At 54.8% G+C, this 13,542-nt stretch overlaps 1 protein-coding gene across 6 annotated transcripts in view; it reads left to right on the top strand.

Annotated features, from left to right (window-relative positions):
• Positions 1-13,542, top strand: part of SEPTIN9 (septin 9) — a 134,846-nt gene that overhangs the window by 116,157 nt on the left and 5,147 nt on the right. For all 6 annotated transcript variants that reach the window (XM_048323544.1, XM_048323545.1, XM_048323547.1 and 3 more), the window contains 5 exons: positions 3,518-3,646; positions 4,021-4,102; positions 4,801-4,938; positions 10,743-10,860; positions 13,184-13,279. In XM_048323544.1, the coding sequence (XP_048179501.1) occupies positions 3,518-3,646; positions 4,021-4,102; positions 4,801-4,938; positions 10,743-10,860; positions 13,184-13,279 (563 nt within the window). The remainder of the gene's footprint in view (positions 1-3,517; positions 3,647-4,020; positions 4,103-4,800; positions 4,939-10,742; positions 10,861-13,183; positions 13,280-13,542) is intronic.

Here is a 13,542-nt window from a genome sequence, read left to right as displayed (position 1 = left end):
GAGTCCTGCTCTGGTTTGAGCAGTCAGAGGCCACACTAAGGGCTCAAGGGGCTGCACTGCTGCTGGTATTCCAGAGCCCTCATCCTTACTGGTACTTCCAGTGATCTGGATAAAATTCCTGTTCGTGAGTTGTTTTGTATTCAGGCAGCCCTGCTACAAGTACCAGGGAAGAAATGCCAAAAGCAGTGATTTACTGGTGGGAATAAAGACCAACAGGAGGAGTTTGCAGGGCTCAGTCATTTGGCCTGGGTGGCTCCTTTGGGGCCCTGCAGGGTGGCACAGCAGGGATGAGAGTGTCCCAGGGGGTGTCCACATGCAAGGAGGGAGGGCTGGAGGGTTGTGTGCCCAGATCCTGCTGCCCACAAGCTCCTGTTCATTAGCTCTCCTGGGCTACTGACCACTGGCTGCATCGCTGCTGTTCTGGCTGCAGCTTCAGCTGTGGGGGTCTGTGCTCCTGCAGCCCCCAGGCCCCCAAAGCCAGGGATGGCACAGCCACTGACCTGCAGAATGCTGGGCGCACCAGAGAGCTGGGCAGACCCTGTGGGACACTGGCCAAGGGGGAAAATGGAAAAGAAATGAGGCTTTTCTGCTCTTTTCCAGCTATTAATGTCTGACCTGGTCCCGTGGAGCCCCTAGTGTGAGCTGGGCTGTGCTCCTTGGGACTGGGCTGGTCAGGCAGCAGCTCTCCCTGCCTGAATGCCCCAGGGAAGCTGCAGGGGGATGAGGAGAGTAAATCCCAGGCAATGACCAGCAGCATGGTCATGGGATCTCCTGGGAGGAGCTGTGTAAGGCTACAGGTGATGCCTGTGGGATGTCCCACAGGGTGTCCTGGGGGTCTGCCTGGGGTTGTGGAAGGGGCTGATCCAGAGTTTACTTCTTCTGTTAAAGACACCAGTGTGCTGTAGCTTTCCAACAAGCTCTGTGGATGACTCTGCCTTTCCCATCTTGATGATTCCATTCCCTCTAACGGGGAAGGTTCTCCAGGCTGGATGACCACAGCAAGGCTGGGCAGTGCAGAACAAGTTCTTGGGAGACATTTTAACAACTCCAGCTCTTTGCTGCTAGCAGAGGAATCACTGCACTGGTCCTGGGAGCCTGCAAGTGAGATTGCCTGTGCTGAGCTCCCATTTCCCTGCCAGAGGAGGCTCCCATCCCTCCAGGAGCAGGCTGTGCTGCCTCAGCACCTCAGCTGTGTGCTGTGCAGGCGGGGAGGGATGTTGAGGAATGGCTGGGCCTTGGCAGCGCTGTGTGTGGTATGAAGGCCCGTGCTGCGGCGCGCCTGGAAAACATTGTTCTCCCCTTGGCAGGCGCTGGGCTGGCTGGTTGCAGGCTGGGAATTCGGGGCAGCATAAACAAGTCGAGCTCTGGCCCTCCTGGAAGACGCGGGAGGGATGCGGGAGGAGCAGCACCTCGGGGAAGGGGCAGCAGCCAGCCCTCCTCCTGCTGTGCTTCCCTAGGGATGGGTTTAGCTCCATTATTCCCAGCCAGCCTAAGCTGTGAGTCCTTGAGTTGAAATTGTTCCAATCTCTGTCTTACAGGCAGGAGATGAGAGCAGGGAGGAGGGAGGTGGCTTGTCCTGCAGGGGAGGTGGGAACTGAGCATCGCTGCCATGTGGGGGTCACTCCTCACCATGTCCCTGTGGTGGAGCTTTGTGAAAACTCTTTCCCCACTGTAGCAAGGTCCCTGTTCAAAAAAGGTTTCACAATCCCAACCAGAGCTCTGAGAGGGGGCTGCAGGCTGAGGTCAGCTTAGCCCTTTGTCCTCTAAAGTTGCAGAGATGAGGAAAAATGTCTAAACTTTAAAAGATCCCAACCCTAAAGCACATCTTTTGCGTTGTTTTCGGTGCAAAGCAGCTAGAAGGAGAGCAGAGGTGGCCAGGCTCAGCTGCGTTTTCCCTGCTGGATTTCAGTTCTGGGAGAGGCAGTGGACTGCAAACCAGGGCTGTTGGAAGGGGGCTCTGCCCTGTGCTCAGCTGCCTGTGCCACAGCCTTCGGGTCTCCAGGTGCACCCCACCACGGCTCAGCAAGGTCAGCCTGTGGCTGTGGTGCCAATGGGACATCACATCCTGGCTGCTGGCGGCTCTCACCTCTGGTGCCTTTCCAGGCAGTGCAGCTCCAGCAGCTTGGACAGACACGAATGCAGAGAGCCACTGCCTGGAGCTCTGGCAGTGTGTCACCTGATTTCACCCGTCCCCAGTGTGTCACCCAGCCTTCCTGTCTCCCCAGGTGCTCCATTTCACGATGAGCAGTGGTGCAGTGAGAGCTCTGGTTTGGCTCTGCATGCCCAGCTCCAGACCTGTTTGTGCCTGCCCCTTTGTTTTCAGGCAGCAGAGGGCTGGGAGCACTTACCCGCAGTGCTCCGTGTGTTTCTCAGAGTCCAGCAGTGACAGTGGCTGGCAGAGAGTTCTCCTGTGCTGGATTGCAGCCATTGGTGATGCTGCAAACTCAGCTCTAAAACTCATGTTTGCTCAGGGAGTGGGGTGATGGCAGGAGGTGATGCCCAGTGCTGGTTGGCCTTACTGTTGGCTTTGGTGGCCTGGATGGGCCAGGACCCTGAAGAATATGGGTGAAACCCTTGCTGACTCTGCTTAGGGACACTCTGTGGGACAAGGGACGTGCTGGTGGCAATGCCATGATCACTGTCTGCAAATGTCTTGGCAGAATGGGGCCAGTGAGGTCCCCGTGATGTGTGCAGGACCTCTGCAGGGGGCACAGAGCATCTGCTCCCTGGGTTTTGAGGAGTTAATTCTGTTTTCTTTGCTCTGGAAAAGTTGTTCTCCAAGCTCATGGGACAGCTGTTCTTGGAGAGTCAAGAGCTGCTGGTGTCCTTTCCACACAGATCAGTATCAGCTCTGGGATATGAAAATGCTTCTCTAAAAGCTGTTTTCTGAAGTTGTGGAATCTCATGTGCTTCCTGGGGTGTTGTCTGTGGGATTCAGAGATGCTCCTGGCGTGGACCTGTGTGTGTGCAGCCAGCTGGGCCGGTTGCAGCAGCAAGTCTGTCAGGGAAGCAGCAGCAGATGCAGCAGGGCTGAGGTTTGTAGGATTGTTGCTGCTGTTAGTCCTGTCCAGATAAAGGCTTGCCAAGCTGCTCCAAAGCCTTCCCTGTGGAGCTGGACAGAGGAGACTGCAGGAGAGTGAAGGCACATCTGGGATGCTTCTTCCTGCGGTTCCCTGGTCCCCGAGCCCTGCTGAGCATCACCACAGCCCTTCAAACATCCCCAGCACTGTCTGCCTGTCCTCGGGGTTGCTGGGATTTTGCCTGGATGCAGGGAACCAGCTGCTTTGGAGCCAGGGAGGGGCTTTGCTACCTGCAGCATCCTCCTGGCTGGGCTGGACTCAAGCTCCTTGGCTCGGGGGAGCTGCAGGGGAGCAGCTGCTCCTCGTCCCTCTCTCTCTCCATCCCTCCAGCAGATCCAGTGCAGCCTGAGTCTGTCAGCAGCCCCATCCCCTGGCCCCTGACAGCACAGCCTGGAGATGGGGGAGTGCTGACTCTGGGTTATGCTGCTCTCTTCCAGGTCAGAGCGGCTTGGGGAAATCCACGTTAATCAACACTCTCTTCAAATCCAAGATCAGCCGGAAATCTGTACAGCCAACTTCTGAGGAGCGGATCCCCAAGACCATTGAAATCAAATCCATCACTCACGGTGAGGCTCTGCAGGTCCCACCTGCTGCTTTGCCTTTAGGTCCTGCTCTGCCTTGTGTCTCTGGGGACTCACAGGGGTTGTGGACCTCCATAAACCTCAACTCCCATCCCTCTGAATGGGCTTTTACCATCCAGAGATGCTTGCAGGGCTGAGAAAACGTCTCTTTTTTATTTATTAATCAGCATTGAGTTAATTTTGTTGGAAGGAACCAGTGAGGTGGCTGTGGGGGTGGCATTTCAGGGTGGATATGGGGCTGTGAAGGTGCATTTCTCCCCTGGGAGCAAGCTCCAGCTCTGCAGCTGATTGTGGGAGGATGGGCTTGGCCAAAGCACCCATCAACACTCACTTCACACACCAGCTTTCCTCTCTTTCAGAGATTGAGGAGAAGGGGGTTCGCATGAAGCTGACAGTCATCGACACCCCGGGCTTTGGGGACCACATCAACAACGAGAACTGGTGAGCTGCCACTCTGCCCTGGGTGCAGGGGGGAAGGCAGGAGAGCCCCAGCACCTCCTGACCCCGTGCCCAGAGCTGTAGCCTGGCGCTGTGCCCCCCTGCTCCGTGGGCAGCAGGAAGGAGGTTGTTGTGGTGGTAGCGCAGTGCCATGCTCCCTGGGAGAGCCACAAACATCCTGCTGTTCCAGGCATGAGACAACCTTTGTTTGTGGCTGGGAGCAGCTGTGTGCCAGCAGGGCCAGTCCCCAGACCCCGCTCATGTGGCTCTGGAGGCTGAACTCTGCCCGGGATCCCTGGCACAGTGTCTGGTTCTGCAGGATGGCTCCCTGGCCCATGGCAGGTACCTTGTCCCCACCACCAGCTGGGCTTGTGGGCTTTGATTCTGCTCGTGTTCCTGTGCCATGACACCGTGCAAGGGGCCAGGACATGGTCTCAGCCCTGTCCTGCTCCACAGCCAGGTCCAGAAGGAGAGAAGGGAGCACATTTAGCCACTTGCTTGTCTAAACCAGCCAGTCAATACCCTCCTGCAGCAGTGCATGGAGTTGCTAAGCAGTGAACATGTGAGGTTTGTGATTTATGAGATGCTGAGTGTCCCTGGCTCTGCAGGCTCTGCTTCACGCAGCCAGCCCAGGTGGGAGGGTCAGGGTGGTCCAGATCCCTCACACGACCCCACCACCCCGTGTTCCTCTCTCCCTGCAGCTGGCAGCCCATCATGAAGTTCATCAATGACCAGTACGAGAAGTACCTGCAGGAGGAGATCAACATTAACCGGAAGAAGCGGATCCCTGACACGCGGGTGCACTGCTGTATTTATTTCATCCCAGCCACGGGCCACTCGTACGTACCCCGCTGTCCCTGCCACCCCTCAGCCTTCCCCTGCCTGTGTCCCATCAGGGCAATTCTCCCTGAGATCCTCCCATGTTTTTTGGGACTTGAGGAAGCTGTCCTTTAGGGCTGTATCATCTGGAGCCCTTGCAGTAACAGAGCTGCTGTACCCCAGAGAAATGCGGTGTTTCCTGTTCTGAGGGGCCATGAAATCATCTCTGAGCTCCAGGGAGCTGCTGGCTTTGCTGTGGTCACCTGGCTTGCTACACCAAGGATGGACCAGGTCTCAAATTGGATGGAGAGGCTACTTTTGCAAGCAGAACATTAATTTTTTTTTCTTTGCCCCTGACATTGTAAGGGGAGAAACCAGTTTTCCTTGTGCTGTCAAGGCAGCGAACACCCTCACCCTGTAAGGGTATTTTGTAGGTTGTTTGACTAGTCTGCAAGTGGGATGCTGTTTATTCAGCCCAGAGTTCTCCTGGCTCTGGCACTTTTCAAGTGACAACATCAAAAGGCCCAGATCTCGCTCTATTCTTTTTTTCCCTTTTCTGTTTTTTCTTTTTTCCCCTCCTAGGCACACAGCCCACCCTGAAAATCTGGGGCACTTAAAATGTCTTGAAAAATGTGACTTAAAGTATCACAACATGAAACGAGGCCCAAGTTTCCTTTTGATTTGTGTCAATTCCTTCCACTTTTGGCTCTGTCTGCATTGGGGATGTTTTTGGGTCTGTTTTCAAAAGTAAACTTAAGCCTCCAGCACTGTATTCATGACAGCCTTTTCCACTTCCCCATGCGGAGATTTATTCCAATAGAAAAGACTTTGTTTTGCTTCTGTCAGTGGGTAGACCAAAAATGCATCCTTCACTGGAATAAAATGACTGCATGGGCCAGTTATGCCCCTCTTGTGTAACTGATCAGGAGCAGAGGGGCTGACGAAACATTTATGGTTGAGTACAATAAAGCACAGAAGGTTTCAAAGGGAGATGACATTTTTAGGCCAGCCTAACGTGTTGGTCCCACTAATCTCAGCCCAGATCTTCAGCCCCTGCCTCGGCAGGTCTGACTTGCAGCATTAGCTGTGCTCCAGCTTTTCCTCACCGCTCTGTTTAACTCTTAGAAAACACATCTGATGCTCAGAGGCTGCAGGGAGTGTTGGGTGCCGAGCAGGTCAGGCAGGGATGTGGAGCCCCGCTGCCGTGTCCCCCGGCGGAGCCTCTCCAGCCGCGCTCTGGTTTCTCTCACCCGCCGGCCAACAGCAATTGTGTGGATTTTCAGCTGCTTTTTTTCCTTCTCTCCAGCAGACATGTGTTTCCAATATCCGAGTGAGCCCGGCAGATGGGGGCCGTTGCTGCTGAGCCCTGATCCTCTTTCCCCGGCAGCCTGATAGCCCGGCTGGGGCTGTCCTCGCTGTCACCGGCTCACCCGTGCCCTCCTGCCACCTGAGGCATGAGTGAAGGGGGCAAGCCCCACTGGGAGGGGGAAGTTGATGGGAAATTTTGCTTCTCTGGGAGCTCCACCGTGCTCCACTCACCATCCTGGATGCTTGGTGCTGCCCTCCGGGGATGTGCTTGCACAGGGTGTTTGTGTTGCCTGGGAGCCGCTATATTCACGGTGTGGCTGCCAGAGCAGCAGAGGTGACTCGTGTCCATCTGTCCTTCCCTGGTGGTGTGGGTGGGTGGGGCACAGGACTGCCTGGCACATGGATGTGGCAGGCAGCTGGGTTAGGTTTGACAGGGCACTGGGTGAGAGCGTGCTTTTTCCTAAATAAAAAGGAGTGAGGGATGAAAAAAAAAAGTAAAGTTGACCAGGTGCAGAGATTCAGAGGCCAGAGCAGAGGATTGCTTGGCTCTGTTTCAGTCTGGCTGTCCCATCCAGGCAGCTCAGGGTTAATCAGCAGAGAAGTTTCTGCTGCATAAGGGAGTTCACAAGGGAGTTCAGGACAGGCTTTGCAGCCCATCCAGTTCACACACAGCCTGTAACACTCCCATGTAACCGTGCCTGTGAAGGCTGAGGATGGTGCTGGCAGGGGCTTTCAGCTGCAGCTGCTCAAGCCTGGCTCTGCCGCCCAATAAATATCCCTGCTCTGACCCCTGCACAGCTCTGTTCAGCTCGGAAATGGCTCTGGAGCTCTGCCTGGCCTGATCAGCACCTCTCCTGCCTCTACCAGGGCTGGTGGCTGAGGGACTGCCACCCACTCCCTCTTTCCCCTCTGGCTGCCCCTCTCAGGTGCCCAGCAGCTTCCTGGAGCAGGGCTGGGCAGCTGCTGGGTCCTCACTGGTGTTTGGTCAACACACAGCTCAGATTCCTGCTGTTAGTTTGATCTGGGGCACAACCAAAAGGAAATAACTCTGCAGCTCACTGTGGGTTTTGATTCCTGTAACAGCATTTCAGGGGAGCCAACAGGAATGAGCCTCTGCTTAGATCCTGTCTGTGCACAGTGGCAGAAATAACGTGTGTCCTGGCCACCATAATGTGTGCCCAGCCCTGGCAAGGCGTGCCCAGCTGCACAGCCTCCCCCAGGCCCACAGCAGGAGGGGATGAGGGAACAACCAGCACAGGCTGAAGTGGCTGGAGCCCATCCTGCATCTCCTGCTTCAGCCCATCCAGTCCCCTTCAAGCTCCTCCACCCTTCCCAGCAAAGCCCAGAGCATATGTGTGTCTAATTATAAGTTAATAATATCAGAGACCATTTGAGGAAGGGGAAGAAAATAGATTAGTTCTTTTCTTGAGCCTTCCCTTCTCTTCGGTGGTGTGCTTGGAGCAAATAGCACTTGTCATCACCTTAATCCAGGTATTTTCCTTTGGTGTCTTCACATGAATGTGATGTGTAGCTACAGGCAGGCATTGTTCTAAGTGAAAAGGTGAACTTTCTCTCACATAGGTAAGGTTTGGGAGGGGCTACCTAGAAGAAGTTGGTAGAATATCTAGAAACTTGCAGAATACCCTCAAAACCTGCAGTTTGCTCTGCTGGGGAGTCCCTTGGTGTTGTCAGGGTGGTGCAGAGAGGTGACCTGCATGGATGAGGCACTTGCAGGAGCCCATGGGAGCAGAAAGTTGTGTCAGGGGTGCCTGGGTGCAGATGGACACGGTCACTCTGCCTGGGTGGTGCTGCTGGACACAGCAGGGGTGTGCCCAGGGGTGTGGGCAAGCTGTGGCTCTGCCTCCTCCTCTCTGGCTCACTGTGGCATCCTCGGCATCCTCCAGATATGTGAGGGATCAGAGGGATCGGAACTGAGCTTTTAATGTGTAGATTGAGCTGAAACTCAAACGACTGCCTGATTGTGGATTCATCTGCATTCACTCTATATGCATCCTGGTCTTTAAAGGAAAAGCTGATGAAAGAGGCAGGAACACAGGCTCAGTGGGGAAGAAGCTTTTAGAGGAGAAAAATTGTTTGGAAAATAGCAAAGAGAGAGGAGGGGAAAGAATTCTGCTGGGAAAGGAGCATAACTGCATTACTTCCTTGGAGGTCTGGGAAATACATTATGCAGAGCTCCAAACAATGTTTGCCAGCAGCAAGTCAGCTTAGATGTGTCCGTGGGGGGTTCCTTGTGCTTTTTTCTATTCTTTTTTCCCTTTAATAGCCAAAATCTTTCTTTCCTGGGGCCCAGGGTGATCTGTGACCCTGTGTTTGTGTTAGGACCTCGTTTGTCCGTGTGCTAATGACGTGCTCAGGGCTGTGTGTGCTGTTGGTGTGTGGGGACAAGATCCACCTGGTGCAGTCCAGCTCCATCCCTGGGAGAGGAGTGGGTTTGACCAGGGGAGAGTTCAGCTGGGTCACCAGTGCTGGCTGCACTGGGGCAGCCTGGAGCTGCTGTTTTCACATCAGCTGGAGCTGAGTGGATCTTTCTAGGGCTGAATGTCCCTCCCTGTAGGTTATGGGGGTTCTGGGGTCCAGTCGGGACGGCCGGACGTAGACGGTGACGGATGGAGACGAGAGATCTCTATAGGCAGGTCTTGGGACACAGCCGGTTTATTGTAAAGGGCGTGGGTATTGGGGCACTGCTCAGAGCTGGTAGACTCAGCTCTGAGCAGGCCCAAGAGAGCAAGAGAGTGAACGGGTGAGAGAGAGAGAGAGAGAGAGAGTAGGAGCAAGAGTAGAAGTGGAAGAGAGGAATGAATAGAAGAGAGAATGAATAGAAGTGAGAATGAGAATGAGAATGAGAATGAGAATGAGTAGAAGAGAGAGAGTGAGAATTGAGAATGTCTGAAGTCCTGGTTACAATACAATAAATCATCTTCTGCACTGAATATTCTAATTGTCACTAACCAATCTAATACAAGATACAAATCCTATAGCATTTACATACAGCCTGTAAGAGTTCTTATATTACCATAGAGTGTTACATCTTAACTTCTAAAAACTACTCTTTGGACCCCTTCTGCTGAGCTAGTAGGGTCTGCTCTGACCCTTGGACCTGTTTGCAAGCAGAGGGTATTGTTCCATCAAGAGGGGATTACTTCAGTCGGCCATACCATTGTTTTCTAGTTGTTCAGTAACTAAGACCTGGTATTTCAAAAGTGGCTTTCATTTCGATGTTGCCTGTAGTTTTCATATTCCCAAAATCTTTTGTCAGGCAATCATATTTCCAAGGCTTTCCTGTTTCATCTTCCCCAACACCTCCCTTGGCACTGGGGCCAGGCAGAGGTGTCCCCCTGGGATGGGGACACTGCCTGGTGGCTGCTGAGGAGCAGGATCAGTCCCTTCCCCTCTGCGCTCCTGTGGCTGGGTCTGCAGGGGTCTCTGAGCCCTTTGTAGGGCCCGAGGAGACCAAGTTGGGGTTTGGCTTGAGAGTGTTGGCAGTGGCTCTCTTGGCCCTTCAGTGAGGGCCCATTTCAAACAGGCTCCTACCCCAAAGGTGTTCCTGGGCCCTGGGACCTCCAGGTTTCCTTTTCAAGGCAATATCTACTCAACTGTGCTGCATGTCCCCATCACCTCCAGAGCCACCAAGAGGGAACTGCAGCAACTGGAGGTGTCCCAAGGAGGGTTTTCTCCTGGTTTGGGACCCCCAGCAGTTAAAACACCTTCTGGAAGGACTGAGGGGTGAGGGGGCATTGTGGCCAGGTGCCTTCATCGCTGTCTGCAGGGCTGGGATGTGGAACAGTGTGGCACTGGAGCCGTGTCTGTGCTGGCAGCTCAGGAGGGATTTCCCAAGGCGCTGATCACTGAGTTATGCAATCTCTGCAGCTTTCCTCTGCTGAGACTTTTGTTGTAGAGATTTTCTGACATTCTCACCCTCTGGAACAAGCAGCATCTCTTCTGTGCTCTGAGAGCCCCTGGAGAATTTCCAGAGCTTTTTTTTAATCCCAGCTGATGAATGTGAGAGGCAGTCCCAGCTTGTGTGTAACCGTGGACTGGTGCTCAGCACAGAGGGGAGCGTGAGCAGGAACGGTCACCTGTGGCCATTTCTGTGTTGTGCTGTCCCAGGATGGTCGCTGACAGCTTGGATAGAGCTGGAGCAGGTTTTGATTTGGCCCTGCAGCCATCATCACCCTGCTCTCATCCCAGCTCCACCAAGGACACGAGTAGCTCTGGGCAAGTTCCCGCAGTCCTGTGTGGCCGTGCAGAGATAAAAGCCCTCTGCCACTTCACGGGGCTTTGTGAGGGTTCACAGGCGATAGCAGGAGCTTTGAAAGGGAAATGTTTAAAGCGTTTTCAAACCCTCTCTGCGCTGTTGTGCTTTTAAGAAAATGCCTTTACTCGTCCTATCTGAAAGGAAGTGATTCCCTCTCTGTCTGCTCTTTGAATGCCCCTCTCTGCCAGGGGATTGCAGCAGCCTCAGAGTGCAAATCCTCTTCTTCCTGCTGTTTTCCAGGCTCCGGCCGCTGGACATCGAGTTCATGAAGCGCCTGAGCAAAGTGGTCAACATCGTCCCGGTGATCGCCAAAGCCGACACGTTAACGCTGGAGGAGAGGGACTACTTCAAACAACGGGTACGGGGCTGCTGCCTCTTCCCTGGGCTCCCATCCCTGGTACCCCATCCCCTGGTCCCCCTGTCCCCCTCGTGGCTCCCCCGGCAGGGCTGTGCAGGCAGAGCCTGGCCGGGAGCCCAGCGCATTCCTCCGGCTGCAGCTCGGAGCGATCCCGCGTGGCCGCAGGGTAGGCCTGCTCTCCAAGCACTTCCTTGTGTTTCTCTTGGACCTCTGTCAGCACAGGATAAGTTTGGAGCTCTACATCTCCGGGCCTGCTTCTCCTGCCTCCTTTGTTATTGTTGTTGTTATTTTCAGGCTGGTTTCTGTTATTTTGGGAATGATGGTGCTGCACGGAGGGGCTGGAAAACGCTCCCTCTGCAGCAATCATGCACTGATACAGGAACCAGGCAAAAACGTCTGGGTTTGCTGAGCCCAGCTGGGCAAGATTTAAGAGAAAAGCAAGGTATGAAATTCCCGTGGTTGGGAGCTGAGGAGGGGCTGTCTGGATCCACAGCAAGGCATGGGCTGTGCTCTGAGAGGGGGAGATGGCCCATTTGGGGGTTCAGTAAGGGACTGTAAATCCGTTTGCATGGGTGCTGGATGTGGCTGCAGGCGTGGTGGCCTCAGCATTCCCTGCAGAAGTAAAAAACGCCAAGCTCCTTGATCTGTGAGTCTGAACTGGGGGAAGTGAAGGGAAAGGGGGTTTTGCCAAAAGGGCAGTTTTAGGGGCGTTTCTTTGGTTATGGAGAGGATGACACCTTAGCCAGGAGTGGTTCCACAGCTCCTTGCAGGAGAGGGTGAGCCACTCCTTCCCACACCGGTGTCTTCCCAGTTCTTGCTGAACAGCATCAGGCACTGAAATACCCAGTCTGGTTTTGGGGGCTGAATCCAAACTCTGTGAGCAGTTTCCTTGGCTAGAGGCTGGCTGGGAATGGAGCTGAGGGCTAATCCAGGCTGGGCTCGCTTGGCTTGTCAGGCTGTTTGCACAGAGCTCTGTGAGGAGCTGGTGAGGGGACACGGAGGGGCAGGTCCGTGGTGCCACATCTGCTCTCTGTGGTGGCTTCTGCAGACTGCTGGCCCCATTCAGAGGGGCACCTACCCCTGTGTCTGCAGGTGACGAGCTGGCTCTGGCACTACAAAGTGAGTCCGGGACCTCAAATGTCACCCGGGCACCCTCGGCTGCTGCTACCATGGAACACCATGGGGACAGTGCCTGGCTCTGCTGCTCTGCTCTGGCTCAGCACAGGATGAGCTCACCCCATCTCTGATTGCTTCCTGATTATAACCAGACCCCCCCCAAATCCTTTCGGATGGAGGGAGAACACGTAGGCACGTGGTGTGTTTGCTCTCTCTCCTCATGCTCCCAGCTCCAGATTCTCTGGTGCAGATGAGAGGGCAGGTGGTACAAATCAGGCCAGGTGGGCACAGGCTGGACCTTTTCCACTCGTGCCAGTGTGGCTGCGTGTGTGCTTCCAAAAGCAGAGCCCTGTCTGCATCTGGGGGTGTAGCTGGTTCAGAGAGGTAATAGGTTTTGGGCTTGGATGGCGTGGGCAGGGGATGTGAAGCACCAGCCTGGCTGCAGGTTGGTGCCAGTGCTGTGCTGAGTGAGTGGAATGTGCTCCCTGGAGCTGGCTTTGTTGGGTTGTTCCCCTAAACCCGGTGTGTTGGCTTGGTGGGGGGTGGGAGCCTGGCTGGGGGCATTCCCTGGGCTGGATCCACTCCTTTTCCAACCTGAACTGTGTGTGGGGTTATTGCTGTAGGAAGTGGTGGGAGCAGGTGCCAGGCTGGGTTGGGTTTGAAGCCTTGTAGGAGAAGGCTGATCCTCCAAGCTCCCCACGAGCTGAGCCTCCACCCAGGAATCAGATTTCAGCATCTCTTGGCCTTGCACAGAGGCAAAGTCCTTCGAGTCTGCTCTTCCAATCTGTGTCCTTGTCCCCTCAGATCAAATTCCTTTTCCAAGGAGTCTAAACAAACACCAGAGAGCAGCTTTTTACCTTTGTGTTACAAGCCTGGCAGCTGCGTTCCCCTTTGCTTGGGCAGCTTGGGTTGCCCTGTTGTCTTTTCCAATCCCTAAACAACATCCAGCTCATGTAACTTCATCTCACTCTCTGCCTGAGCTGCGCCTTGGCACCAGGTTCTTGCAGAGGTTCCAGGGCAAGCACTTGGTGGGTGTGTGGCAGGTGAGCACAGCTCTCTGTCCCCCAGGTGGGCAGTGTTTAGGATGGAGAGGGAGATGCTGCTGCTGGACATGGCTCAGAGACCCTTTTGGGAGCAGCTGCCGTGGTGGGAGTGCAGCTGCTGTGCCTGCTTGTCCTTCACCTGTCCCTCTGCTCTCCCCTCCCAGATAATGGCTGATCTCCTGGCCAACGGGATCGACGTGTATCCCCAGAAGGAGTTTGATGAGGACTCTGAAGATCGGCTGGTGAACGAGAAATTCCGGGTCAGTGCAGGGGCTGTGCAGGATGGGCCCTGCAGCTCCAGGGGCTGGTGATGTCCTAAGGGTCCCTTCCAAAAGGCCTCTGTTTTCTCCCCAAAACTGCTGTGCCCTGTCCATGGGGTTTGCCCAGCACCAGGAATCCTGCCAGAGCTCAGAGCAGGGGTGGAAAGAGGGTGAGAAGGGCTTGTGGGGGAGGTGTCCTGGCCATACTCCTTCCCCATCTCCATCCCCACCAGCAAGCAGGGGGTCCATGGCCCCTTCCCCTG

The sequence above is a fragment of the Corvus hawaiiensis genome, chromosome 19 (genome assembly GCF_020740725.1).
Source record: "Corvus hawaiiensis isolate bCorHaw1 chromosome 19, bCorHaw1.pri.cur, whole genome shotgun sequence".
Lineage (NCBI taxonomy): Eukaryota > Metazoa > Chordata > Aves > Passeriformes > Corvidae > Corvus > Corvus hawaiiensis.
The sequence above is the reverse complement of the archived record's forward strand: the minus strand, read 5'-3'. Positions and strand labels throughout refer to the sequence as shown.